General features: G+C 39.6%; 1 protein-coding gene across 1 annotated transcript in view; it reads right to left on the bottom strand.

The window, feature by feature from the left end:
• The window catches only part of ENPP2 (ectonucleotide pyrophosphatase/phosphodiesterase 2), a 78,061-nt gene that overhangs the window by 34,450 nt on the left and 16,991 nt on the right, over positions 1-26,620 (bottom strand). Inside the window, exons 4-17 of the mRNA XM_018553337.1 lie at positions 21,821-21,947; positions 20,112-20,120; positions 19,700-19,797; positions 18,025-18,104; positions 17,197-17,316; positions 16,706-16,761; positions 15,547-15,612; positions 14,129-14,201; positions 12,682-12,790; positions 7,909-8,031; positions 4,211-4,242; positions 2,235-2,362; positions 1,909-1,996; positions 1,733-1,820 (exon numbers count right to left, since the gene is read on the bottom strand). Of these exons, the coding sequence (XP_018408839.1) occupies positions 1,733-1,820; positions 1,909-1,996; positions 2,235-2,362; positions 4,211-4,242; positions 7,909-8,031; positions 12,682-12,790; positions 14,129-14,201; positions 15,547-15,612; positions 16,706-16,761; positions 17,197-17,316; positions 18,025-18,104; positions 19,700-19,797; positions 20,112-20,120; positions 21,821-21,947 (1,197 nt within the window). The remainder of the gene's footprint in view (positions 1-1,732; positions 1,821-1,908; positions 1,997-2,234; positions 2,363-4,210; positions 4,243-7,908; positions 8,032-12,681; positions 12,791-14,128; positions 14,202-15,546; positions 15,613-16,705; positions 16,762-17,196; positions 17,317-18,024; positions 18,105-19,699; positions 19,798-20,111; positions 20,121-21,820; positions 21,948-26,620) is intronic.

Raw genomic sequence — 26,620 nt, 5'->3', positions numbered from 1 at the left:
CTTTTTCCTCTTTTCGCACCCTACTTGTTTCTGTTGTTGGGGTGTACTCTCCAGTGTATGAGTGTATGTCAGTTATCAATGGTCTGCCTAAAATAAAAATTGTGGTATATGCGGTTTAAAAAAAAAAAAAAAATAGTTAAAAAAGGTACCTAAATGCATTTATAAGATGTCACTTTAAATGCCACCAGTCTCTTCTTAGAATAGAGCCTCCAAATGACATGGGTAGACAACATGTAAGCTCCTATAACAAAGGATCAAGCCGCCTACAACTGATGCACGTATTTCCATGTTAGGTAGATGATGGAGTTAAAATACCTGACAGTTACTTCTGTATCTTGAAGATTCTATTGGCATAATCCCCTGATCTCTGGTCTGCACAAGTGCTGTGTTTATTACAATAGGCACCCTCTCTCAATGTTGGATTGCTCATTTTAAATTATGGAGAATGTAATGGGAGACGCTGGAACACACAAAAAGTGGGCAGGAATATTCAAAACTCCCAGGTGGACAGGAGCAGTCAGGAATTACAGGTGAAACTCGAATAATTAGAATATTGTGCAAAGTTCATTTATTTCACTAATGCAACTTAAAAGGTGAAACTAATATATGAGATAGACTCATTACATGCAAAGCAAGATATGACATAATTGTGATGATTATGGCTTACAGCTCATGAAAACCCCAAGAACCCCAAATCCACAACCTCAAAAAAAGTAGATTATTACATGCAATCAATAAAACAAGGATTGTACATAGAACAATATCGGACCTCTGAAAAGTACAAGCATGCATATGTACTCAGTACTTGGTTTGGGCCCCTTTTGCAGCACTTACTGCAATTACTTTTGCATGATATTCTAATTATTTGAGTTTCACCTGTATGTCAGGGAGATCTTGCTGCTGGAGCCCAACAGGAGCTGACCCAACTTCAAAGTCACATGTCTCATTTAATGTTTTCAAGCATCATGATTAGGGATGCACCGATATATCGACCGCCGAAGCATATCGGCCGAAAATGGCACTTTTGGCTAAATGCTGAAAGTGTAATTTTCCTGCCGATACATCGGCGCATCCCAAGTTTCTTTCCTCCCGGCTGGGCGCTGCACTGTGTCCCAGCGGGCAGGAGAGGAAGTGACAGCCGGCCGAGCGCTGTGAGCGGCCGGTGTCTCTCCTCCCACACCGCTCAGCCGCCTATCACAGCCCGGCAGAGCATTGTGGGGGCGGAGACAGCAAGCGCTGCCACAGGAGACTGAGCTCTCCTCCCTGCTCCACTCGCTCAGCCTCCTGTGACAGCGCATCAGAGAGGAGAGGGGGTAAAGACACTCAGCGATCGCTGAGTATTTGTAGATAATTGAGGACATGGTATGTGTACTATATCCTCAATTATGAATGAATGGGAAGTGATCTACATCAACTCCTGTTCATTCATAGTTGTGGTTATAGTAATCATACTCTGTTCTCAAGTTATCAATGAACAGGAACACTCATAGAAGCCCCTAAAAGTAAAGTAAAATATTTAATAAAAAAATGAACAAAAAATTAAAAAAATTAAAAAGTTTATAAAAAAATAAATAACAAATTTGAAAAAATGTAAATAAAAACATTTTGGGTTTCGGCCTGACAATTTTTTTATTTCGGTTTTTAAATTTCTATTTCGGTGCACCTCTAATCATGATAATAGTATACATATAACCATACTATTTAAAAAAAAAAGTGCAAGAAAGTGACTTACCACACATGAGATTATATAACTCTATATTTTCAAATGGAGGTACTTTCGTCTTGTATTTGAATGTAGGTCCATATGCAACAAAGACCGTCTTTAAAAAAAATTAAGATAATTAAAAGCAGTTCCTACATCTGTTTCAGTCTAAAATATGAGTAACACAACATTTGTCTTTTCCATACCTGCATGCTGCTAATCTTGTTGTCATAGCCATGATCTCCTTGGAAAACACAGCCTTTGGTTGGCTTTTTATAGACATCTACAGGTTTCCTGTGTGAAGAGTACACAATTCCCTTTACCATGGAATGTATCCTGTATGTGGGGCATGCATGCAAATTTATAACTGCTGACATCATGTCTCTGAAAAGTAGTCAGTGCAAGGGCGGCGCGGTTCTGATGCCAATAGTTTCAGTATGATAAGTACACTTTATTCGCTGGTTGAACCTGTGAGGTGACATATGGCTAATGTGATTTATTGCATTTTTTTGGATTTTCTTTGGCCACTTACCTTGCTACATGCCATTTCCTGTCAACCAATATATGAATGTCTTCTATCCTTCTGTTGTTGGCATAGTGCAGTCTCTTTGGAAGGTATTGCTTCAGGTAAGGCTTAAAGTGCTGGTCTGGTTTTTTACACTGGCAAGTAAGAATTGCAATCATGTGAAACAATATAAACAAAGTATTTCTCATCTATTATCCATTTATTCTAGTATCTCTCCAATGCAACACAAATATCAATTTTAAAAAACCTGACCAAGTTTCTAACCATTCCAAACTCTAGTTGGAACTTAAAGTATATCTAGAGCCAAACTCAAGTGGGAAATTATTTTAATGGTGTCCTGTTCAGGGTATGTAATCCACTTTCTGAGATGCAACAGAAAGTGGTAAGAAATCTCTTCAAAATGAAGTAGATATAGCATCATAGACAGCTGTCACTGAACAAGTGTCCTCAATGGTAAACTTTCCCCTCCTGATTTGGTGACAAGTTTAGGAATCTTCTTTGTTTTTTCCCTCTTACTGGCTAAGGTCACCAGGACAAATAGTGTTGAGTGTTGATTTTCCCAAGAGAGAAAGCAATAACAGACTGGCAAAGGTTTTAAAACTGCAGGCACTGCTATTCTGACAGCGGCGGGTGCTGGCTCTCCGAATATAATAGCTGGCGGGGAGATTGACACAAACATATAATATATTGCAGCTTACAAGTCCCTACATATAGTGGCTATGATGGGGGGTTTCAGGCCAAGAACATTTTCTGCAACTACAGAAAATTAATTCTGATCCGGATAAGAAATCCAGTGTCCTTGTTTCCTGTGCACTGAACCGATTCTCCAATGTTTTCAACTTTCTCCCCAATCTTCTGTAAATTACAAATCATTGACTCTCCATGTTATGGAGCTGAACAGGAGGTGTTCTGTAGTTCTAACATACATCCTGTCCTAGGGTGACAACACTGCTCCTCCATAGATACAGTGCAAAGAATGAGCGTTGTCATTCTAGTACAGAAGTGTTTTATTGGCAGAATCACCAGGTACAAGTTTAGGAGAAGAAAACCCTGAGGGCTTGTTCACACCAAGAGCTGAGCAGATGCAGAGCAGTTATATTGCATCTAATGTATTCCAATGGTATTTTGGGCTCTAGTTCACACCACAGTGTTCAGCGCCAGAGCATGTAGAAAAAATGCAGCATGCCCAATGTTCTGACCTGGAATGCACCAAAACGCATAAAAAACGCATTCAAATGCCTTGGAGCGCACTGAAAGCCCATTTTAGGCTAAACTTTTTTTTTTTTTAACGGACCGGAACGCAGCAAAAACGCATCAAAAACACTGCAAAATGCACTGCATATGCAGAAACTTATGCAGATCTGGTTCTGAATTTGGTGTGAACAAGCCCTGAAACTAATGCAGATACTACATCTAAGGATTTAAAAGCTGTAACAGATTTCATTATTGCTTTTGTTATAAATATACTTTAATGGGTCATAAGCCACCCAGACACATTGGCAAAGGTTATCCCTTTCACTTAAAAGGCATGATGGTAGCATTTCCTGCATGTTTATATTACAGAGGGCAATCTGTTTAAAACCCCTGTCAGTATATTTCTTGCTTTCTGCTGGGGAGAGTTCTCTTAACGCAACAGGAAGTGAAAAGAAATCTCAACAAAGTGAGGGGAATTTACCTCTTAGGCAGTTGTCACCAGAACAGGTGTCCCTATTGAAATAACAACAACCTTCTATTGACAACCTCTTGTTCTAGGAACAATTCTGAAAAGTAGGATTTTCTAACATTTGCTGTCTTAGTGACAAAACTATAATAAAAAAGCTATACATACACTTTAATGTCATTATGTAACATACCCTATTTTATAGGTTTACACACACACCTACTGGTAATTAAAGTTTTCATGTCTCTGTAGGCATTTTTCCTTGATATTTCATACGTGTTTATATTTTTCTTATAATCCAGATTACTAATTAAATGCTTACCGTAAGATTTGCAACAACTACTTTGGGATCATCTAGAAGAAAACAAATAAAATAAATCATAGTCAATAATAAACACTTACAGGAGAATACAAAATTATTTTATATATGTGGACTACAATCTCAAGTTTGGTTTACTAATTTGTAGTGAGATTGTAGTCCATCACGGGAGTGAGCTTGGAGCGATGACTACTTTACAACACACACAGGGACCATGAGGAACAAAAGTAGCCCCCCACCCCCAGAAGGAAGGACAGTGTCGGCACCAATCCGGAGATGATTTGAGGATCTACAACCGAGTGATACACAAATAAGAGACATTGCTGTTAATAGTTAGGATATCTGAATGTATTTTTAAGATTTGACTTCTGAGTTTAATGTCACTTTAAAACCCTTTGTCATAAAAGAAAGATGAAATCTCCCCTTTGCCGGTTGTCTCCTTTGGAAGATTTCCGCTCTATCCCTCTTCAGACAAGTACTCAAAATTCTGCATTTTTTCCTCATTTTCAGTTCCATGAGAATGGTCACCAGAACAAACATAGGGGGTGGATCTCGTCAGTGGGGACATTATTAGAAATGAACACCTGACATCTAAGTGGGAACACTTGAGGTTCAAGCCCTTCCCCATCTAAAACAAATTTTACCTTAGAGAAACTTTACCTATATCTTTAAAATAACAACATTAGAAATGTTTGGTAATAACAATCTACAAAACACATACTTCTAGATAATTGCCGGCTTTTATTCTTTGCATATCTTATCTCTCTTTTCCTCCCCATTCTTCTCACAGTGGCCATTTTTACTAAGGGCAATCTAAGAGCAGATGAGCTGCATGCTGATGCGATTTTTAGTGAAGGGGGAAATGTCTGCTTTAAGGATACATTTTAGCTAAGTATCATTTTTTAAGACAAATATTGAATATGTAAATAATATCAATGTGTAAACATTTAAACAAAAAGCTCATTACATGCACAGGTTCTCCTTCCTGGTTTAAGTGTCTTTTACTGCTACATGTTACAACCTTGGAGTCTGCACTTGTTGTTGGCATTTCTTAAGCTATATCAGAATCAGTTTATTAATGATTTGAGGTCTTTGGTTCACATTTTGCATCAGGGCACAGAAATGTGTTTATCCCTGAAAAAAAGTAACATTTCTGTGCCACGCTCACAGCATACAACCAATTCTGATGCATACGATCATTGCTGTCAGTGATTTGTATCACAAGCTCCTGGCATGCTTCCCGGTGAGATTCTATTTTCAATGCATGTGTTGAAGACATTGCAATGCATTGAAAATGGAAGTTTTACTTACCCCTATTCTCAATGTTTCTAGTACAGACATGACAGTACACACGCTTGTGTCTCTCATACAGATCACTTTTACTGCCATAAGAATGAGTATTGTGTGTCCCCGATATTTTTTTCTTCTTTTTGTTTCCTAGTGGACTGGGGCAACATTGACCTGGAAGAGTAAATGCCTGCTTAAATAATCTGCCTCCCCAGGATCACAGTCATTGCATGTTACTTCTAAAGGAAGGTGTGTACTGTCATGCATCATAAAAGGAATGCTAATTTTCCAACTGAAGCATTGCCTATATACAGTGACACAGGAAGAGAGGGTGAAGATCTGTATGCAACCAGCCCTCTGCCCCATTGAAGGTCCATAGGCATAGGCCATACCCAATTGTTCACTACATCGCCATCAAATTAAGCAGTTAAATTGCTCCTCCTGAAGAAGGTGGCCCATAAGGTGATAGGTAGAGGGGTTATGGGTTTTAGATACAGGAAATAATGGATGGGCTTGTTAGCTGTATAGAGAGTTCTAGATATCAGGCATTGTAACACTAAAGCAATGGACATGCAACAGCAGCCCTTCTCATATACAGTACAAGCGCACATTGGACTGCCACTATAGTACTGAACAGCTGACAGTGTTTGCTCAATTAAATTGGAAATATTCAACACTTTCAGCCAAACTGTTAGTCACAAAAGTGTAGGCAGCATCAAATTTATATATTCAGAATGTTATTCAGCATGAGGAGGCTGTGAAATAAACCTCTAGAGTTTAAACATGAAGTTCATTCTAAAAGCGTTAACTGAAACAGTGGCTAATGTATCAACGTATTTTAATAGATGAGGTTTCATATGATTGCAATGATTACATTGAAAACTGATTTATACAAACCAACATAACACACAATCTGGTGGTGCTCCAAAACCTCAGGTAAGAATACAGACTTTACAGTGCCTTCAAAAAATGAATGATTATGTTTAGGTCATATGGGTCTTCTACTGGAGACCAGTGCAGCACACACAGCTGTCCTACCATAGCCAATATTAATGATTAGGAATGCACCAATACTGTTTTTTTCAGTATCGAGTACCGATATTTATCTTTTTCGGTACTCGCTGATACCGAGTACCGATACTTCCGCTAGCATGGAGCCGGCTTCCCAGCCAATCAGTAAGCTGGGCGGCGTGTCATCACCCACCATCCGGCTTCTTGATTGCCTGGGAATCCAGATCCATGCTGTTTGGCTGGCTCAGTGCTGATTGGCCAGGAAGCCGGCTTCCCATCCAGTCAACATCGAGCCGGATGTTTGGCATTACCTGCTGTCAGGCTTTCTGATTGGCCGGGAAGTCGGCCCCATGTGCCCTCGCAGCACTGACAGAAGGAATCTCCCTCTCACCGGAAATTCCAGTAGAGGGTAAGTATCGGAGCATTTGGCCGAGCACAGGTACTCGCCTAAATACTTGGTATCGGCCCCGATGCCAATGTTAGTATCGGTATTGGTGCATCCCTATTGATGATAAACCCAAGGAAAACAAAGCAAGTTTATTGTTTTGTGGCTAAATCTCCATATAAAAGGCACTTTAGTCCACCAAAATCTATCATTTTAATTAGAGACCCTATGGGACATTTTATATCTCCAATGGAACCCATCAGTAAGATCCCATAACTGGACTTCCAATAACTTACTCTTCCATCAGAGACCTATACTTCTTATTTCTGTAAAGTAAATGGCAGGTGGGTGGAGTTGGGATCTCTGGAGTTTAGATCTTGTTGCCAAAGTTCATAAGATATAGGAAGGCAAGCGTCCACCCAAAAATATTACTCTCAGGTAAAATGCAACTGCTAATTAAAACAAATATCTACCACATCTGCGGAAGCCACTTGGATAAGGGGACAATTTTCCCAAAATTATTCCAATAGTTTTTTACTCCCATTTTATCAGCCTGTGTTTCCCATCCAAGTAGCAACCAGACCCAAGTCTGCTTAGCTTCCAAGACCAGACGAGAATATCAGCCTGTGTCAACGGGCTTTGAGCTTGCGTTGAGTTTGACGCTATAGTGAAATGCTACTAAGATCATCCAGAACTCATTGAAAGGTGCAGTTGACTTACTTCTGACCTGCATATGATGGGCTTCAAGCGTGCTTTCCATTACCATGCACATGAAATGAACAAAAGCCTATCAACACAGATCCTTTATCTCCTCAATAAAACGTTTTAGAGATTTCTCTAGTTGTAATAACGTAATGGATTAAACTGTAAATGCTGTATGGAAAAAAAATCTGTTGTAGCGGATAACATTTTAAAAAGTTATCATTTAGCACATCGGGTATACCAAAAGTTAAATTGTTATCCTCTCTTATCTGGACGAAAATAGCAATATTGATTGCACTGAGATCACTGAACTTACGTTTAGGCAGACTGTTCTTAGTACGCAAACGTCCTAAAGATCCAGGTAAGAAGACAAAATCGTCCACATTGTTTAAATAGGAGTTCAGAAATTCAGTTCTCTCGCATGTTGCTTCTTCCATACCTGTGCCAAGAAACAGAGGTTAATATCTGAGAAAATATTACCACAGTCCAAAAAAAAATAGACAGAAGTCTGCTCAATAAACCAACTAAACACATTCCAGGTGCATCAAAACAAAAAGGTGTGCAAAGTCTTAAGAGTTTGTGAAAGCAGTCACAGCCTGAGTAGGAAAGCCTGTCCCCTGTCAGCATGTTGCAAAGAAGGATCCTTGCTCTCTGTATGGAAGCAGTGGTCTCTCTATCTGATATGCCCCCTGCTGATTTAGGAATAGAACTATCTAATAAGCAAGGAGCATGAGTATTACGGATTGCAAAATTATAGGACTGACTCAGCAGGGAGTGTGTTGGACCACTGCAGATAAACCACTGCTTCCACAAAGGGATCAAGAGTCCTTCTCTGTAGCATGCTGCCAGGGGCAGGCTTGTCTACTCAGGCCATGGCTGCTTTCTAAAGAAAACAAAGACTTTGCACATCTTTTGATTCGATACACCTGGAATATTTTTAGCAAAAACAAGGTTGTTAGCTCTTCCTATACCCATGTCCTGTTCCGTGCTTAGCAACACAATAACTGTCCTTCATTAAAGTGACAGTAAACTCAAAGATGTATTTGGGTACCTTAACTATTAACAAAATGTACATTTTTCCTGTATCACTCGGCTGTAGATCCTCAAATCATCTCTGAATTGGTGCTGACACTGTCCTTCCTTCTGGAGGGTGACTACTTTTGTTCCCCATGGTCCCTGTGTGTGTTGTAAAGTAGCCACCCCTCCAAGCTTGCTCCTGTGATGGACTACCTCAGGTTTCGTTTCATAATTTGTATTGAGATTGTAGTCCATCACAGGAGTGAGCTTAGATCGGTGACTTCTTTACAACACACACAGGGACCATGGGAAACAAAAGTAGCCCCCCTCCAGAAGGAAGGACAGAGTCAGCACCAATTGCATCACTACATTTGAGAGATGCACAGATGAGGTAGAGTATTGTTAATAGTTAGGCCCCTTTCACACAGCCGGTCCAAATCAGGTGGGCCTTTATAGTTTTTTTAAGCAGACCCGATCGGATGCCCAATGTAAGTCTATAGGCAGGCGTTTACACCCGGTTACCCCTGCCTCCGGCCATTTCCAGAAATATAAATGGAACAGCGATTCGTTTCACCGGACCGGATCGTGCAGGATCAGGGGTAATCTGATGTAAACAGACACATGTCCCTTTACATCAGATTCCCCATAGATCAACATGGGGCCGGCAGTTTCCGCTTTTTTCTCCATCGCAAGGTGTAGGAAAAAACCTGGAAGGACATGAATGTCACATAGGTGACTTCCGCTCTGTCCTGCTTTGATCAAATCAGGAGAAGATCCGTGCATGGATCCTCTCCTGATCAGGCCTTTGTGAAAGGGGCCCTAGGGTACTTGAATGCATTTTTTGAGATTTAACTTCAGTTTAGTGCCACAGTCTCAGATCTCAGTTGAAACTGATGGACCAAAGCTCTGTCATGAGACCTCTATTGACTGTACTGCAAGCTGGTGATGATTTAATAATTGATTTCCTTGAAGCAGTCTTTCAGCAAGGATGCTAATACAGAGAGAACGCCACAGTATATGAAATAGGATAGTGAATATATGGCACAGCAAAGAAGATCGCTTCTAGAAAATTGATTAAAACCGGTGATTACTAAAAACAGATTTTAAGCATTTTTTTGTAAATAGTTTACATGTTTAGTTTGTACGTGTTTAATATGACCTTTTAGAAAATACACATTGGGGGGGAATTTTATCAAAACTGGAGCAGACAAAATCTGGAGCATCTATGCATGGCAACCAATCAGCTTTTATCTTCAGTTTGTTCGGTTAAGATTTGAAAATGAAAGAGAGAGCCTGATTGGTTGCCATGCACAGCTGCTCCACAGATATTTTGTCTGCTTCAGTTTTGATAAATTCCCTTCATTTAGGTGTTTTTGAGTATACGGATAGTTTTGATATTCATATTAGGATGTAGTTATATATGTAGTTTATTCTATATTTAGCCGAGCTTCAAGATGTGCCTTCTCCGAATAGTAAATCTAAAACGCTGCCAAAAATCCTCCCTCAAATGCACGAACATGTTCAGCTCATCCGAAAATTAAACAAAACAATTGAGCTTGGCATGTACAGTTTGTTCTAGCTGAAGAGGACCTAAAAAGTAATCATTGGCTTCCAAAAAAATCGAGTTCATAGTTCAATAAATTGTCTGAATTAGTCCAGCTTGAAATGTTGGATTAAAAAAAAATACAAGCCTTTTAATTAAACCTCAAAATGTAATCAAAGCAAAGCTCTGACAGACGTGGAATTTGAAAGCTATTTAATCAGCCCAGCTGGATAAACCTAGGCGCTGCTGGAAGCCAGCACCCTTAACCTTGGAACACGCAATTACTGAATTATTGTTACCTGGGCCAAGAAAATTAAACAATACCAAGACTGAGATTGGCAAGTAAAGACATGTGCCGTAAACCTCAAATCATCTGATGGAATAATCCACTAAAATCTACTTAACAGGACATAGTGTACGCAAAACAAAAATTTAACAAAGCATATAACAAGTATAAAAGCTTTAAAGCTGAACTCCAGGCAGATATAACAAGCATAAATTAATGTCAGCTCAGTCACTGTATAGCAGAGCTCAGAGAGGGGAGGGAGAAGCAGCATGAGTAGTCAACCAATTGTGCTGCCGTAAAAGAAGCATGCTGATAATAGAAGAGTGCCGTAGAGATGAGCTTCAGTCTGCTCCTTCTTCTATTGCGACCTAGTCACAGGGTGGGCAGAGAACCCCTAAGAAGAGAAAGAGCAGTTCACTGCCCTTAGCCAGACAGGACTGTGCTGTGTGGCAGAGCGGTTTAAACTCCGGGGCTGGATGGGTAGAAATACAAATCATTTGGCAGGTAAAACAGCTCTCATAAAAAGGAAGAAATCACGTTTAATAAAAAACAAAGCTGTAATCCAGGCACCAAGGCATAGGAATAAAGCACTGCCCCTCCATGGCTATAGCAGGGGAAAGACAGCCAGGTTCTCACCTGCAAGAGTGTGTCCTTGCTCCAACCAAACAGGCACATAGTGAAGGAAGAATCTGCCCGCATTCTGTTCCACGCTGAATCAGTTTATTGAAAATTCGCCAGCGACACCAAGTCCTGCCTGAGGTCAGCCCCCTCTGACATCTTTCACCCAATCTCTATAACTATGCCCAGGATTGGGAGAAACATGTCAGAGGGGGGCAGACCTCAGGCAGGACTCAGTGTTACTAAAGAATTTTCAATAAACTGATTCATGCATGGAACGGAGTGCGGCCGTATTCTTCCTTTACTGTAATCCAGGCACATACTGAATCCAGTTATGTACAATTAATTTTTCAAAAATCTATATCTTTTGAATGTGACCGGTTTAAGTGATTGAATCTCTGAGTGCTGCTGTAAAATGGGGCACAAGAGACTGAAATCAAAGAGGGAAGGTCACTACTTGAGACCAATCAGGTGCCCAGCATATGATTTGTGCACTTTGTTTCCCTTAAGAAGGAACCAGTACGGTTTCAATACGTCGCTAAACAATGTGACACACCTTTTGTCAATAAAGAAGCATTGACAGAAACTATGTTGGAGTGCAATTGACCTCTCGAGTATTTCATGATCAGCAGTGGCATCTGCAGTCACTTCAGCACCCACCTAATACTTTGGGTTATATCAGGTCAAGAGTGCGATGGGACCTACTGTAATTGCATATGAATGTAGGGCACCCGATTGGTCCAGGTAGTGAACCTTCCTCTTTGAGCTCAAAAGGAACCTGCTAACAGGAGGAGAGAGCACAGAGATGTATTATCAGTCTCTTGCTGCTCCTTCATTGTTCAATCACAGGCTGGTGACCCAGCTCTGTTGCTTAGCTGCAAATCGGGTCACCAGGCTAGTTGTGCGGAATAGCATGACTGTGTTAATCTCTAGACAGAAATACAAATTGTTCAGCAGATAATACATCTCCCATATAAGTATTTTATTTGTGTATTTAGCCATCAACCTGGGGCTTAGCTTTCATTTGATATATACAGATCAACAATAACATTATGACCACTGACAGGTGAGGTGAATAACTTTTATTATCTCAGTACAAAGGCACCTGGAAGTGTGCGGGTGGGATATATTAGGCAGCAAGTGAACCTTTTGTCCCTCAAATTAAGGTGTTGGAAGCAGAAAAAATGGGCAAGCGTAAGGGTTATAGTGACTTTGACAAGGGCCAAATTGTGATGGCTAGAGGACTCGGTCAGAGCAACTCCAAAACTGCAGCTCTTGTGGGATGTTCCTGGTCTGTAGTGGTCAAGACCTACCAAAAGTGGTCTAAGGAACCTGGGAACCGGCGACAGGGTCATGGACAGCCAATAGTCCGATCCAATAGGAGAGCTACTGTAGCTTCATTGGTGAAGTACCACATCATGCTTAAGGGTCTAGTGGAGTCCATGCCTCGATAGGCTGTTTTGGCAAAAAGGAGGACTTACCGGTACTCAATATCAGTCGGATGGTCATAATGATCGGTGTATTTAATCTGGCAAGATAATAGAAGGGTGGAGACAGACCAACCAGACAAGATAACATTTCTGTAATGCTTTTCTATCTATTACATAATAAAAGTAAAGGTTTACCATGATCTCCCACAAACATAATATTGACGCATCGATGTAACTTCATTTGCTTTAGACCGTCCATTAACATGCCCACAATGACATCGATTTCCTTCAGTTGATTAGACAGCTGCAAAAAGTAAAGACATGATGGAGACTTAAATGGAACCTATAGTGATAGCGGAGCTGCCATGAGTTGCAAACACTGAGGCTATCATCCTCTCACTTTCTTCAGCTTATGTGTCAACCACCTGGAACAAGCCTTTAGTATGAGAGTTCAGACCCTTCAAACATAACTGGCCACATGCTTGTTTCAGGCTGGTGACGTAGTGGAGCAAGGACATAGCATGATAATCTTGGAGCCTGCAGCTTTGAAAATAAGTCTGCAATGGCAGCACCCATAGATCTGGTCTAAAAAAATTGAGAACATTTTGACATTCTTGTGTTGTCATGCATTGCCTTTAATGACAAACATGTCAAAAGGACCTGGTGAATGCAAAGCAGTCCAAAACACATTCTCAGAGAGATTGCCAACATAATAAAAAAATAAATAAAATTAAAAAAACAAACACTAGTATATCAAGACTGCACAGCTTTTCGGCTGCTAGTGGTGGCTTACTGTTAGTGAACCTACATCCCTGCGGGTCCACATCTCTTAGTATTGATGTGGCCAGAGCCTGCTGGTCTACATGTGTCATGCTGCTTGGCACTGTACCGCTGTACAATGCAGACTTGCAGGTCTTAAGCTGGCCATACACTGCTCAAATTTTGGCTGATCCTGCAATAATTGGTCAAAATTCAAGCAGTGTATGGTCAGCTAAATTTGAGGCATCGGTGGCCCTGTCGCCAATACCCCAATCAGAGCACTGCATGTTCGGGTATTTAGCTGCTGAATACAATAGCTGGCAGCTGTGATTTTTCTATCCATGCTGTTTAGTGTGGATAGGGAAATCAATGGAATCCTAAGCTTGTATGGTCAGCTATAGGGTTTGTTCACACCAACACATACCTAACACAAAGACAAGGTAAAAAAGCCTTTTCTTTCAAATTGTGCCAATTCCCGCCAATGCTACAACAGAGCATGGTGAATGTATTTGCAGCACTTTGAAATGTGCTGCAACACACAATAGGCAAAGGAGGAGTGATACTGTGTACTGAAACTCGGAGAAAGGAAGGAAAGAAAAAAAAAAAGCACCACAACGAATAAAACAGTGTTGTAAAAATGCACGTCAGCACATGTGATTTGTACGCATGTTGATGCAAGCGCTGTAGAATAAACATACACAAATACAAGGCATCGCTATCACAAGCTCATATGAGAAGACTCCACCAAATCTGTTATTAGAGAACAGTGGAGGCAGCTGCTGACGTCCTTCTGAAAATATCAGTTGCCTGGATGTAATCCCGGCATCCAAATTTAGTTGCATTGAAAAGTAGTACAAAATGCATTTTGGAAATCTGCACCAACCTCGGTACTAAACGGTCCATATTTGTGTCCCGTTTGATCAGGTTGCTCTGAATAAAGTGCATAGACGTAAGGCCTGAAAGAAAGGACCGATAAAGATCAATTGTGTGTGCAAAGCATCAGGTGTTAGTGGAGACAAGTTATATTTCTATACAACATTTAGATCAAGCCGTCTATAACTATGGCCAATGGATTTTATTTCTTTAAAAGGACAAATGCATCTTTTAGTACAAGATGTCCATTAATGATTCCCCCCCACCGGCCTGAGTGCAGCCCACCTGCTTCCATACTTACTTTGATCCCCATTACAAGGATTGAACAATCAGGGTTCTTCACTAAAGGGTGAAGACTTTGGAGGAGGCAAGAGAAGTGAACAATCTAGGAAAACATAACTGAATTGCAAAGTGAGCTGAATTGGAGAATTTTTCCAAATAATCTATTTTGGCCTATTCACTTCTCCTGCCTTCTCCAAACTCTTCACCCTTTTGTGAATAACCCTCTAGGTGTCTCTGCCCAGTGCCATTCAGCCTTTCCTTTTAAAATGTCCCCACTGGGTCGTCTTAGTGCACACACATGCCATGGCCCCATTAATTTTTTTAGGAGAGGCATATTCTAAAAACCTGGTGGGGACATTTTCAAAAAGAAGGCTGGGTGGAACTGGACAAGGCCATATAGTGAAGATCACTGGAACAAAGTGAGTGAGCTGCATTCAGGAATGGGGAGGACAAGGACAATTTGTCCTAAAGAAACAGTTGTCCTTTAAGCAGTAGAGACTTTTCACTTTAAAGGTGTATGCTCAATTTGCAGCATACATTATTTAGCTGGGACATGATTGGTTGGTTGCTTGCATGCTTGGTTGTGAACATAGCTTCATTTTATTTACTAAGCTCAGTGAACACTCGCTTTGCAAAGTGAACAGTCTCTATTGTTTTAGTAAATCACCCTACAAAGTTAGCCAGTATTTGGTGCACGATACCTACAGCAAGAGTTTTTAATCAATCTAGGACAAGATTAGGATCAGAATCAATAAAATGCAGAAAAAATCTAAGTAATGCTTTAAAATAAACGTATTTATTTTTATTGGTCATAGCAAGCCATATGTTTTCTTCAAGCAGTCAATTTTGATATCTACCACAAGGATTATCCATCTGCTTACCAATGGAGCCAATATTATCAAATCTGCAGGTGTATGAATTCAGTCATCTACATTTCAGATACATTACTTCAAAATGTGGATGTGATGCACTTAACTTTTCCGTGCATCTAACCCGCCAGATGATAAACCGAACTTATGTTAGTTTTTCAAATTTTTTAAATCTCTGTTTTGCTTTATGAAACAATTAAGATTTTGTAAAATGAGGATTTTTAAACGTGAAAAATACATTTAAAAAAAAAAATATATCTATACACATTCGAAGTACCTTTCACTGTCAGACAAATGCAGCCACTGAAGAACTGTTAAAACTCTCCGCTGATAAGGTATAGACCTGGAAGAAATGTAACCAAATATGATGTAACATATGCAGGCAGCAATATATGTACACACAAACTAACATCAAATTCAGGGGTGTGGAAACGCACGCTAAATGAGCCGGTGATCCAATTGGATTGATACATAGGCCATGGCCTAGGGAGGCAAAACACAGTCACCCACATATCATGTGCCTGACTGTCAGTAACACATTTCCATGAACAGTACAAAGTTCCAGACTGTAGCCCTGCTTGCCAGTGCAATCCAGATGGGTCCCCATTTTTTCTGTTTCTGCACAGTTTGTACATTTGTATAGGTGGAATAGTATACTGTATATGCATTTTTACCCACTAGGGCAATACCCCTAGAACCAAACTTCAAGCAAAGGTGGGCAGTTTTCTCCTACTCTTCTAGTCATTGGTTCTAGGTCTATTGACACAGCATATTGCCCCATTGCCCCCAAAAAATGAAGAAAAGCATTTTCTGTAACAATTAGCCATGTAATGGTTACCTGGGATTAGCCCAGCAATATGCTGAAGAGTCTGTGGACACCTAACCATCCCACCTAACTACGCATATGCCTAAAAGTATGCGGACACCCCTCCAAATGTGTTTGCAGTAAAAGGTAACACTACAGCATACAAAAAACCTTTTAGACAACTGTGCACTTTCAAGTTTGTGGTAACAGTTTAAAGAAGGTCCTTTTCTACACCAGAATTACCGTGCCCTGTGCACAAACCAGCTCCATTTACATATGGTTTGCACAGACCTGGATCTTAATCCTATTGAACACCTTCGGGATGAATGGGAATGACAATTGCAAACCTAGACATTTGGTCTAACATCAGTACCTGGCCTCACAAATGCTCTTTTGATTCAATGGGCAGAAATGTAAACAGATACTCTTCTAAAGCTTGAGGAAAGGCTTCCCAGTAGAGTGGAGGCTGTTCCACAAAGGGGGATGCATCTTCATATTAATGCCCATGGCTTTGACAAGGGATGTCATACAAGCTCTAACATGGAGACTTGAAATGTAGGAATGATTTGGGGTCCATTATAAGTAAAAATAACCATAATTAAATTATAGTTATTGTTTATTACACACTTACACTGGCCAGAAGAATGTGGCTGCCTTCAGCCCCTGTTTTCCAGCAGTAATCCAAAGCTGTAAAGAAGGTAAACATTAGTGGATTTCCTTTAAAACTCAGATTCTTTGTCCGTAATTTAAACATTTTCATTTATGTGTTTTTGCAAAGTCAAAAAGTGTCACAAGCTGAAAGACACATAGAAAAATTTTAAACACATTTAAATGTCCTACATGCCGTTACTGTGTGATTTACTGTTTGATTTAGGCGGAACAGCTTATGCTAGTTGACGAAATTTAAAAGGGAATGATGTAATATCTTATAAATGAGCACACTCGACATGACAAGTACTCTCTAAATAACATTAGCGTAATTAGCCATTAAAAATATAAACCTCAAACCCCAGATTTTCAGACTACTTGAATAATTAAATAAGTAGCAATTACAAATTGAAAGTGTATGACTATGTACTCCAAGAACCCAACAAGCAGTGATGTGTGCAGTTTCCTACTTACCGGTTGTCCACCCCACCATCTGTGATTAAATTTCTCTCGTGACCGAAGGCTGAAGTTAGCATCAAAGACAGGATCATACATGGAGTTCCCAACAATGCCATGAGATTCTGGATAAAGGCCCTTAAATAAAAGACACAAACACATTGCAATTTTATCCTAAAAAGTTTAATAGTACGATTTCACACTGTATTAAAAAGTGTACCTGCACACAAAATAGAAGATTTGCTATGTTACAGGATCAAGAAAAGTGAATTGTGCCAAGCAGTACCCTAAAAATCTACCCTTTGCCTTGAATTCCTCCTGAAAAATAAGAGTGCACTTCCTGTCTGTTCTGTAGCCTCATAGCTGGAAATCTGCATTATGAAAGCATGTGAGAACTCTGGCTACTAGGCTTACTAGAGTGAGATTTGGTGATGTTATTACTGTCACAGCTCACTGTTCTCCTTGTTGGAGAGGAAGCTGTACCTGAGGACCTGCAGTGGAGGGATCTCCCTGTTTGTTTCATTCATTCTATGCTGTTTCCCCCTCTCTTGCTGCTTCTTGAATACATTTTCCCACCTGTCATCGGATCCCCAATCGTCAGGGGGACATCAGGAAGAAAACTGCTATCAAAATGACTGCTACACAGAGGTACCAAGCAGAACAACAACTTGAATATATGTTTAAGATTTAACTCCTGAGTTTAGAGTCACTTTAATATTACATTTAGATTCATTGACTGATATGGAATATTCTTTTATCTGATAAGTGAACTGCCCCATGTCCAAAACATTTATTTGCTCATTGGTTCCTTTTATGCACAAAAAAATGTATAGTCTATATAATTACCGTTGCCAGCGTATACAAATTGGGGTATGTTTTTGTTGGATAAACAGGTCTCATATATGGAGCATGTGTTCCACAGGTTCCTATAGAAAGAGGCAAATACAACAAATACTATAATTCTACAACCCAAATTGTGACAGAATATAAAATGTAGGTGCATCCATAATATATATATATATATAGTTTGTGCTGTGCTTTACAAAATAAAGGGAGACAGTACAATTACAAAAAATTAACACAGTACACGTGGGAGCTTACATTCTATATCCATAATCCATATTGCATCTTTGTTAAACAGAAAAAAATGGGTACAAACATGTTGCATTCTATTGAACAGAACTTGGATCCTGCCCAATTTATATTGTGAACTGTAACTTGGCATGGAGGAAATGCGATGATTTGATATGACAGCGTAGCCTTTGTGGTTTCAGCAATCACCCTTTAACTCAACTGAAGCAGCACAATTATCTGTGTCTCAGGTCCCATAGGACTTCAGAGCCGGTAACGCAATGCTTAGAACACAACATTAACATAAGGAGCACCAGTATTGTGTGTGTATTGTCTGCCACCAGAAAACTGTAATGTGTAATTATATTAATTTAAAATGGGTAATTATTATTTACAGATGGCATTTAAAGTGGTCACATCATTACAAGATGAATATTCCTGCTGTTTCACCTCTGCCCAGTCTTTGCTTTGCTACTCCTAAAACTGAACAGATGGCATTTGCTGGGAATTGCATGTTTAGAAAAGAGTCCATGCACATCATTTTTCAGGAATTCAAAAAGGTATTTTATAGAACTGGTAGAAAAGGGAAAAACATGTTTTGGCCGCAGTATTCAAATAAACATTCTTAAACCTTATGTGTACATTTATAACTTTCTCTAGAAAAACATGAGAATGAATTTGGGTGGTTGCTACAGGTGATGCCTTGACTTTCCCTCTACTCCTATTCAAGTCTAATTAAATCGATCAGTATAAGAATTATTCCTGCTGAGCACATCCAAAGGGAAGAGGGTGCTTCAGACAATAACCACATAAGTTCTTAAATCAAACCTATTTCCAGAACGGAAGCTCATTTTATATTACTAGATCTTATTGTATTTATATTTCTTTAGCGCTTTTCTCCCTGTGGGCTCAAAACACTTAGCTGTTTTGGTAGAGCGTGAGGCAGCCATCTTGGGCACGCTCAGTAGAATATCATACCAGGGCCAATTTTAGACAGAAGACAATTAACCTACCAGCATGTCTTTGGAGTGTGGGAGAAAACCAGAGTACCCGGAAGAAACTAACACAAGCACAGGGAGAACATGCGAACTCCATGCAGATAGTCTCCTGACTGGGACCTGAAAAGTCTTTTCATGTCTAAAAAAAAAATAAGGGAGAGAGGAGAAGGACGTTTCCTCCTTTTTATTCCCCAACAATGTTGTTGGCCCTGGGTGCAATACCTACGTAAACCCAAATAGGAAATTAATACCAGCTCTTCGTCAGAATGATAACATGACTGTTGCATGTCATTTGGCATAAGAGTTCAGACTGCAGTACCTTTTCCATAATTACATCACATATTTTTCTGACCAATTATACATTTGGATTGATCAACTTCTAAAAAGTTCCACCATAAGAGTAGAAGGGAACAAAAATAAAAACAAGTAACATCTACATTTAAAGGACTTACTCAGTTTGTAGATATTGGGCATAACCTTCGCTCCTTCTTTCATATAGGAAGCACGAAAACCATCAACAGAGAAAATGATCAAAGGAGGCCGAAGAAACCTAAGAAAATAATTAACAAAGGGTTGAGAAGAAAATGCACCCTTAAAAACACTGCAAGATTTGTTTTTTTAAGTGGCTCAAATTTCTTCATTGATTGCAGATTGTGAAGAACTTTAAAAAGGTTCAAGTTAAATGTAGTTCTGTGCATTTATCTGTGTTTCTCCACCCAGTGATTTTTTTAACATATTTAGGACCAGCGCCTCTTTTGAGTAGCATCTTTGCGGGATTTGGTTGTGGAAAGCTTGGTGTCCCTTACAATGGAGTTAGGCAGTTCTTAACATTAGAGCCTTTTACATCTATACTCCATCACTAACCTTTTATTACTGCCAAGACAGTAAGAAGGAACACAGGACTAGAGTAAGCCTTAAACATTACTACCCTACTCTTTCATAATATTATGTTTGGGTCTACAGTTCTCATCATACACTTGATAGAAGAGCTTGAGAGAACTGTGTGTTGCCTAGAGTAATAACCAGATCTCATCTCCTATTATTTCAGTGCAGCTAGCACTGAAACCATCTGCTAGACAACACAGACAGAAATGTCCATACTGGCCATGGGTTTGGTAGAAGATGCTACAACACCATCCCCTGGTATGTATTAACTATCGTTCAATCACAAAGAGTTAGCTTATTGACCCTACTGATAATCACCTTACTACTTCTTAAAAAAAAAAAAATACAAGACACATAGGGGGATCCAATATATAATTTTCATTATACTTTTTGAAAGTCTAGCAAGTTGTCTTCCTTCCAAAATACAGCTGTACATTAATATTAATATATATCCTGTGCCCTCTAGGAAAGATTTCTCTTCAAATCTTGTTTAGACAGAAATCTTTCCAAAGTGCTGAGAAATCCCATCTTAGAGTGTTGTCACCAGGATAGTCCCCAATCCCTTTACCCAGTTAAATTTCTCCTCACCTATTCTAATGACAAATGGTGAAATTTGGGATTTCCCAACACAGCCCTCCCTTCACCCCTTCCACCCTTACCCAGTTAGAAGATTTCCCATCTGCCATTGTTCTTGTGACAAACTTTAAATTTTGGGATTTCCCATCACTTTATCCACCTCAATGGTCACCAGTACAATTAGAGAGGGTTAAAAGCGTATCTACATCTAAAACTTTTTTTTTTTAAGTTTAGGATAGAATTTGGACTCCTGTCAGGTTTTACTGCTAACCAGGGCTCTGTTAGAGAGCTTTCCGCTCACCTTCTGTTTCATGGTTGACCTTAGACTAAGCAGGAAGTGAGGGAAAAACTGCAACAGTGAAAAAAGAAACAATAAAACGTTGGTGGGGTTCTAGTATTCCCCTACTTTACTAGAAAAAAAAAACCTCTCTCTTCTGTCTGTGTTGCTGTTATAGAGATATTGTCTCACTTCCTGTCCTGGGGGCAGCCTTTGTACCAGACGGCAGTAAAACCAGACAAGGCTTCTAGTCCTCCAATCTATCCAAAAACTAATTAAAAGTTATAGGTAAACTTTAATGTCCCCAGAGAACAAATTACAAACTGACACTTTATCCAAATCTTTTCAATGACAACATTTTGGCTATACACACAGAACCCTTGAACAACATATTCTCACATTCTGCACCGCCATTAGTTAAAGTGGAACTATAGCTTTAGAATAAAACATTTCTGGCAGGCAGGCAGGCATAGCATATTACCTGCCTCTCACCAATGTTTTTCATCAAAGCAATCACACGTTGTGTAAGTTCAAGTCATGGAGACCAGTGAGCAGTTCTGCTACTAACTTCAAATGCCATTGGATTTACACAAAATCCAGGTATGAAGGAGGTCTAAAATCTGAAGTGGGATTCTTAAGGAACATGAATAAAAATACAAAAACATAGAAACAAACCTAGCACAAGAACTGCATACTACATCAAGACATAGAAAAAAAAAGTTACTTGAAGCAGTACAGATTAGATCAACTTGGCAACAAAACCCCAGTGAAAAGGTTTCTTTTTAAACGATTTCCCCAGACAATAAAATGAGTGGTGATGACAGAAGACAGCTACTAACCTTTGCATGTTATGTGATAATCAGTACAGCAATCTCCTTTGGCCAAACAATCTTCAGAGCAGTGGCATGCATTGTCTTCACTCCGAGCCTCTGCACACCTCTCCTTGCAGCTCCAGCCTCGACCTGAAATAAATATAGGAATGATTCAGGTCTTAACTAGGATGAATAAATAAATGTTGAGAAAGCTTTGCATTATGATCACCCTGGAAAAAATACAGTAAATTGCTTCACATTCAACTTAAAAAGGGCATTTTGCCTCGAGTGTGTGCATTGGAAAATCCTGCAGCCTGTGTACGACCTGGTGCCCAACTTGTGACCCAGTGTCTATATGCAGCCCTTTGGCACCTATTGTGCAGCCCCATGGAACCCTAGAAACACTTGTCAGTGTTTTTCTTACCAAGGTGCTTACTCAGGCTTCTGAAGGAAAAATATTCTTTAGACTGGCCTCTAGTAAATGGTTTGTTGTATTTCGCTTACAATATCTTACTTTTTTGTAATTTTTTTCCCTTTGATCTTTTAAAATGGTTCTTGCTAAGAAAATGATCAAATGCATAATTTTTAAGGGGGCTGTAGGTAGAACAAATATGGAAGTACAGGTTTGTAGCAGTCTCATTTCTGTAACATCAAATGCACCGACTGTGTAGCCCTTTGGTGATGTCAGGGGCCGCACTTGAGGCCTTGTAGATCAAGAAAGTTGACCACCACTTATGTACAGTATTAATCAGAAAGGGTTGTAATGCTCATTCCCTTGATAATCAGCTATTTGAGAAGAACCGCTAAGCTCCAGGGCCACTACTGCGCCGAGTATGCATCACAGGCAGGAATGGGCATCTTCTAGGTAGGCTTGCTCATACGTGTCCTACTGCTGGTGCTTTTGTCAATTAGAGTAGGATTGCATGATATAGGGAGCACCTTGTCCAGCTTCCACATAAATGCAAATGCGTGCAACTAAGACCCGAAAAAACAAATAAGACATGTCCTGTCTTCTGATTGGAAGGGTGACCATGGAGGATCTTTTTTATTGGAGGCATTTTTTTTTGTTGTTGTTTTTTTTTCTTCACTTTTTTCAATGCCTCTTGCACTGTGCAAGGACTTGGTTAGATTTAAATTGATCATCCAATAGTTGCCTTATTTCTTTATTGAACTAGATTGCTTTGGAGGGCATGGTCGCCTACCCCTGGCTCTTGGACATCTAACGCTACACTGGAGTTTGACAGTGTCCAGATCTGTATCTATCCATGCATTTTACCTAAATACTGTGAGCTAGATTCATCAATTTCATTGCACAGCAAGGCAATGCTAAACAGGAGCGGATAGACCAACTTAATATAAGGTAGCAGCTGGATTCATCAATTCCTCATGGAGCTGTTGCGACAATAGAAAATCTGTCCATGAACACTTCCTGACAGGTCGCGAATGGACCAAAACCTCTTGAAAATTATAGGCAACCTAATTTGTAATAGATATGTGTTTGTCATCAGTTTGCTGTGATAAAATGTCCATCTGTGCATTTTTATAATGGAGTAAAACTTCTACACAGGGGAAAGTTAATTGTAGGGATGCACCGATACTAGTTCAAATACTAGTGCCGATACTTGGCATTTTCATGAGAACTACCAGGGTTGCAGTGGTTGCATCTGGGATCTAGCTCCAGCGCTCCACCACTGTCCTGAAATCATTAGTCGATGTTGTTTAAGAAAAACTGCCACATGACAATAAACAAAAATGTATCAGTTCTTGTATCTGTAAGTACTTGGCCAATACCAGTACTTGTACTTGCAAAAATGGTATTGGTGCATCACTTTGTATATGTTTATTAAAACAAAATCATACATTAACAGAGATGTACAAATCCTAGGAGCTCCGTGTCTCCTTACAAATGACAGCGGCCTCCTAACTTTTGAATTTTTCTCTAGTCTAGTCTTGGAGCTCGAAAAGTATCTGTACTTGTACCGAGTACGGTACTTGGTATTGGTGCATCCCTATTTAAATGACTTTTGGATAAGCTCTTCTAGTATTATCAAAAAAGACATTGAACAATCACATCTCCCAACAATAAATCAAGACTTTAGAGAGTGTATGTAAAGTGTATTTTTTAATTTTGTTGGTTTTTTTTGGTCCGTGATTCATCCTCATTATTGGTCCAGGTGGCCATTGTCTCCAATAGAGAAATTGATAGGAGAGCTATAATTCTTGAGTTGTCACAGGAACAGGAGGTGAGCAGAAATCCTTGATTAGGGACACTTGTTCTGGTGACAAATATCAGAGAAGGGATTTTCTCCACCCTTGGGTGTTTGAGTCTTTAAGATAAGAAGTGAAGGAAAATCTCCCCAACAGGACACAGAGAAGAACAAACACAACAGGGTTATTAAGCATCACCGACTCTAGCCAAAACTAAACAAAAAAAAAATTGGGATTCACATACACTTTAATAGAAGTCGCAAAATGCACAAAACAGGCCTGTGAAATACAGATCTTTTTAAATTAGATTTGAAGACTGTGTGGGTGTAGACATTAATTCATAACTACGTACAGCTAATGTGCAAAGAACACAAAAACACCAGGAAAAAGGTAAAGCATATAAAAACCAGATTGTGCTACAGAAGGCACGACTAGAGAAAGCATAAGTGGCTCAGCCGCAAATAAGTTTAGCAAGGTCTGTCCTAACAGTTCTCCTTATGTCCTAATAGCCATTTACACACGCTCCAACAAAATGAATACTGTTTGATTTAGAACATGCTAGCATCGTGCCCTGTGCCCTGTTAAAACGTCATAAAAAGTGACATTCATTGAGACTAACGTGTATTTATTAAGTGGTTTCTTTAATTAGAGAGAGTGGCAAACTAGACCAGATTATATACAACCAACTCCCACATTCAGAATGTCAAAACCACACTTATACCCGGCTTAAATTAACTCCTTTCTGTCCCAAGATCTTTGTGGAATGTTGTTTTCATGAAAATTAGCGGTTTTGGGAACAAATTGTATAAAACTACTGAATGCAATGTCATGTAATACAGTTGGGGAGGTCAGCCTTTACAAACTTGCCTACTAAAATAACATTTCTGTACTTGTATAATAAAGCGCCCTCTTTAGCCATTTTATAAAATAAATTATTTCTCCTAATTAAAAGGATAACTCAATTTGTTAGAAATATATATATTCATTATTTAGATAGTTTTTGAATGATTCCATAATCTCAGCTGATACTACTGTCTGTGGAAAGGGGTTTCCCAATTTACAGCGCTCACAGTATAGAATCCCCGTTGTTGAACATCAAACTTTTTCTCTGCCAGTTTCAGGTGGTGGCCTCTTGTATTCTTGACTGAACTGACAGTAAACAGTTTATTACTAATTATCCCATCACCATTAAACAATTTGTACATTAATACCAGGTCCCCTCTCAGTCTCCTCTTCTTCAGAGTGAAGTCTCTGGACTCTCTCCAGCTCAAGGACATCCTTCCTGTGAATCGGTGCCCAAAACTAAACCGCATACTCAAGATGTGGTCGGACCAGTGTTTTGTACAGAAGCAGAACTATGGATTTGTCTTTACGGTACATTCCCTTTTTTATACATGATAGTGCCCTGCTCGCCTTATTTGCTGCTGCCTGGCTTTGCATGCTGTTACTAGGGCGACAGTTCACTAGGACTCCCAAATCTTTTTCCACCTCTGATTCCCTCAATGGGATGCCCATTAATAGGTAGCTTACATGTGTATTTTAACTCCAAAATGCATAACCTTACACTTCTCAATATCAAACCTCATCTGCCATGTAGATGCCCACCCCCCTATTTTATCCAAATCATCCTGTAATATTGGTATGTCTTCTGTCTAGTTTACTACCCTTCAAATTTTGGTATCGTCAGCAAAAACTGTAATATTGCTATTAATAGCAGTCCCAATATCATTAATAAACAGGTTGAACAGCAATGGCCCCCGAGACAGAACCCTGTGGCACACCATTGTCAACCAAGGACCACTTGGAAAATGAGCCATTTGTTGATACTCTCTGGACACGTTCACTTAGCCAGTTCTCTATCCAAGTACACACCATTTCATCAATGCCCAAAGATTGAAGATTGAAAATGAAATGTTTATGAGGTACCGTATCACATGCTTTTGCAAAATCAATATACATTATGTCCACTGGCTTTTCTCTGTCTAGCTTACCACTAACCTCTTCATAGAACGCTAATAGGTTGGTTTGACACGAACGGTCTTTCCTGAAGCCATGTTGGTTGTCACTTATGATATCATGCCCATCAACATATTCATGAATCTGGTCCTTTATCATACCCTCAAATAACTTGCATACTATCGATGTTAAGCTAGCTGGTCTATAATTCCCATGTACGCTTCTCAAACCTTTTTAAAATATTGGTACAACAGTTGCTTTACGCTAGTCAGCTGTTACCTCCCCAGTCAGTATGGAGTCCTTAAAAATTATGAACAATGGCCTCGCTATTATCGTACTTCGCTCTTTAAGCCCCCGTGGGTGCAAGTTATCTGTTACTGGGGATTTATTCACATTAAGTCTTACTAGTCCGCAGAGAACCCTATTTTCCGTTAACCACAGTGGTATTTTTGTTCCCAGTGCTACCCAGATTCTTGTTGTGCTCATTAAAACCATTGCTTTACGAGGTAGATACTGTGGAGAAGAATGCATTTAACACTTCAGCCATCTCCCCGTCATTAGTATTCAACCATCCTCATCCTTTATGTGACCCACCTGTTCCTGTCTTACCTTTTTATTTGTTATGTATTGGAAAATACAAATAATATATATATATATAT

Source organism: Nanorana parkeri, unplaced genomic scaffold, assembly GCF_000935625.1.
Source record: "Nanorana parkeri isolate BGI_ZX_2015 unplaced genomic scaffold, ASM93562v1 scaffold117, whole genome shotgun sequence".
Classification (NCBI taxonomy): Eukaryota; Metazoa; Chordata; class Amphibia; order Anura; family Dicroglossidae; genus Nanorana; species Nanorana parkeri.
This window is presented reverse-complemented; position numbering and strand designations above follow the sequence as displayed.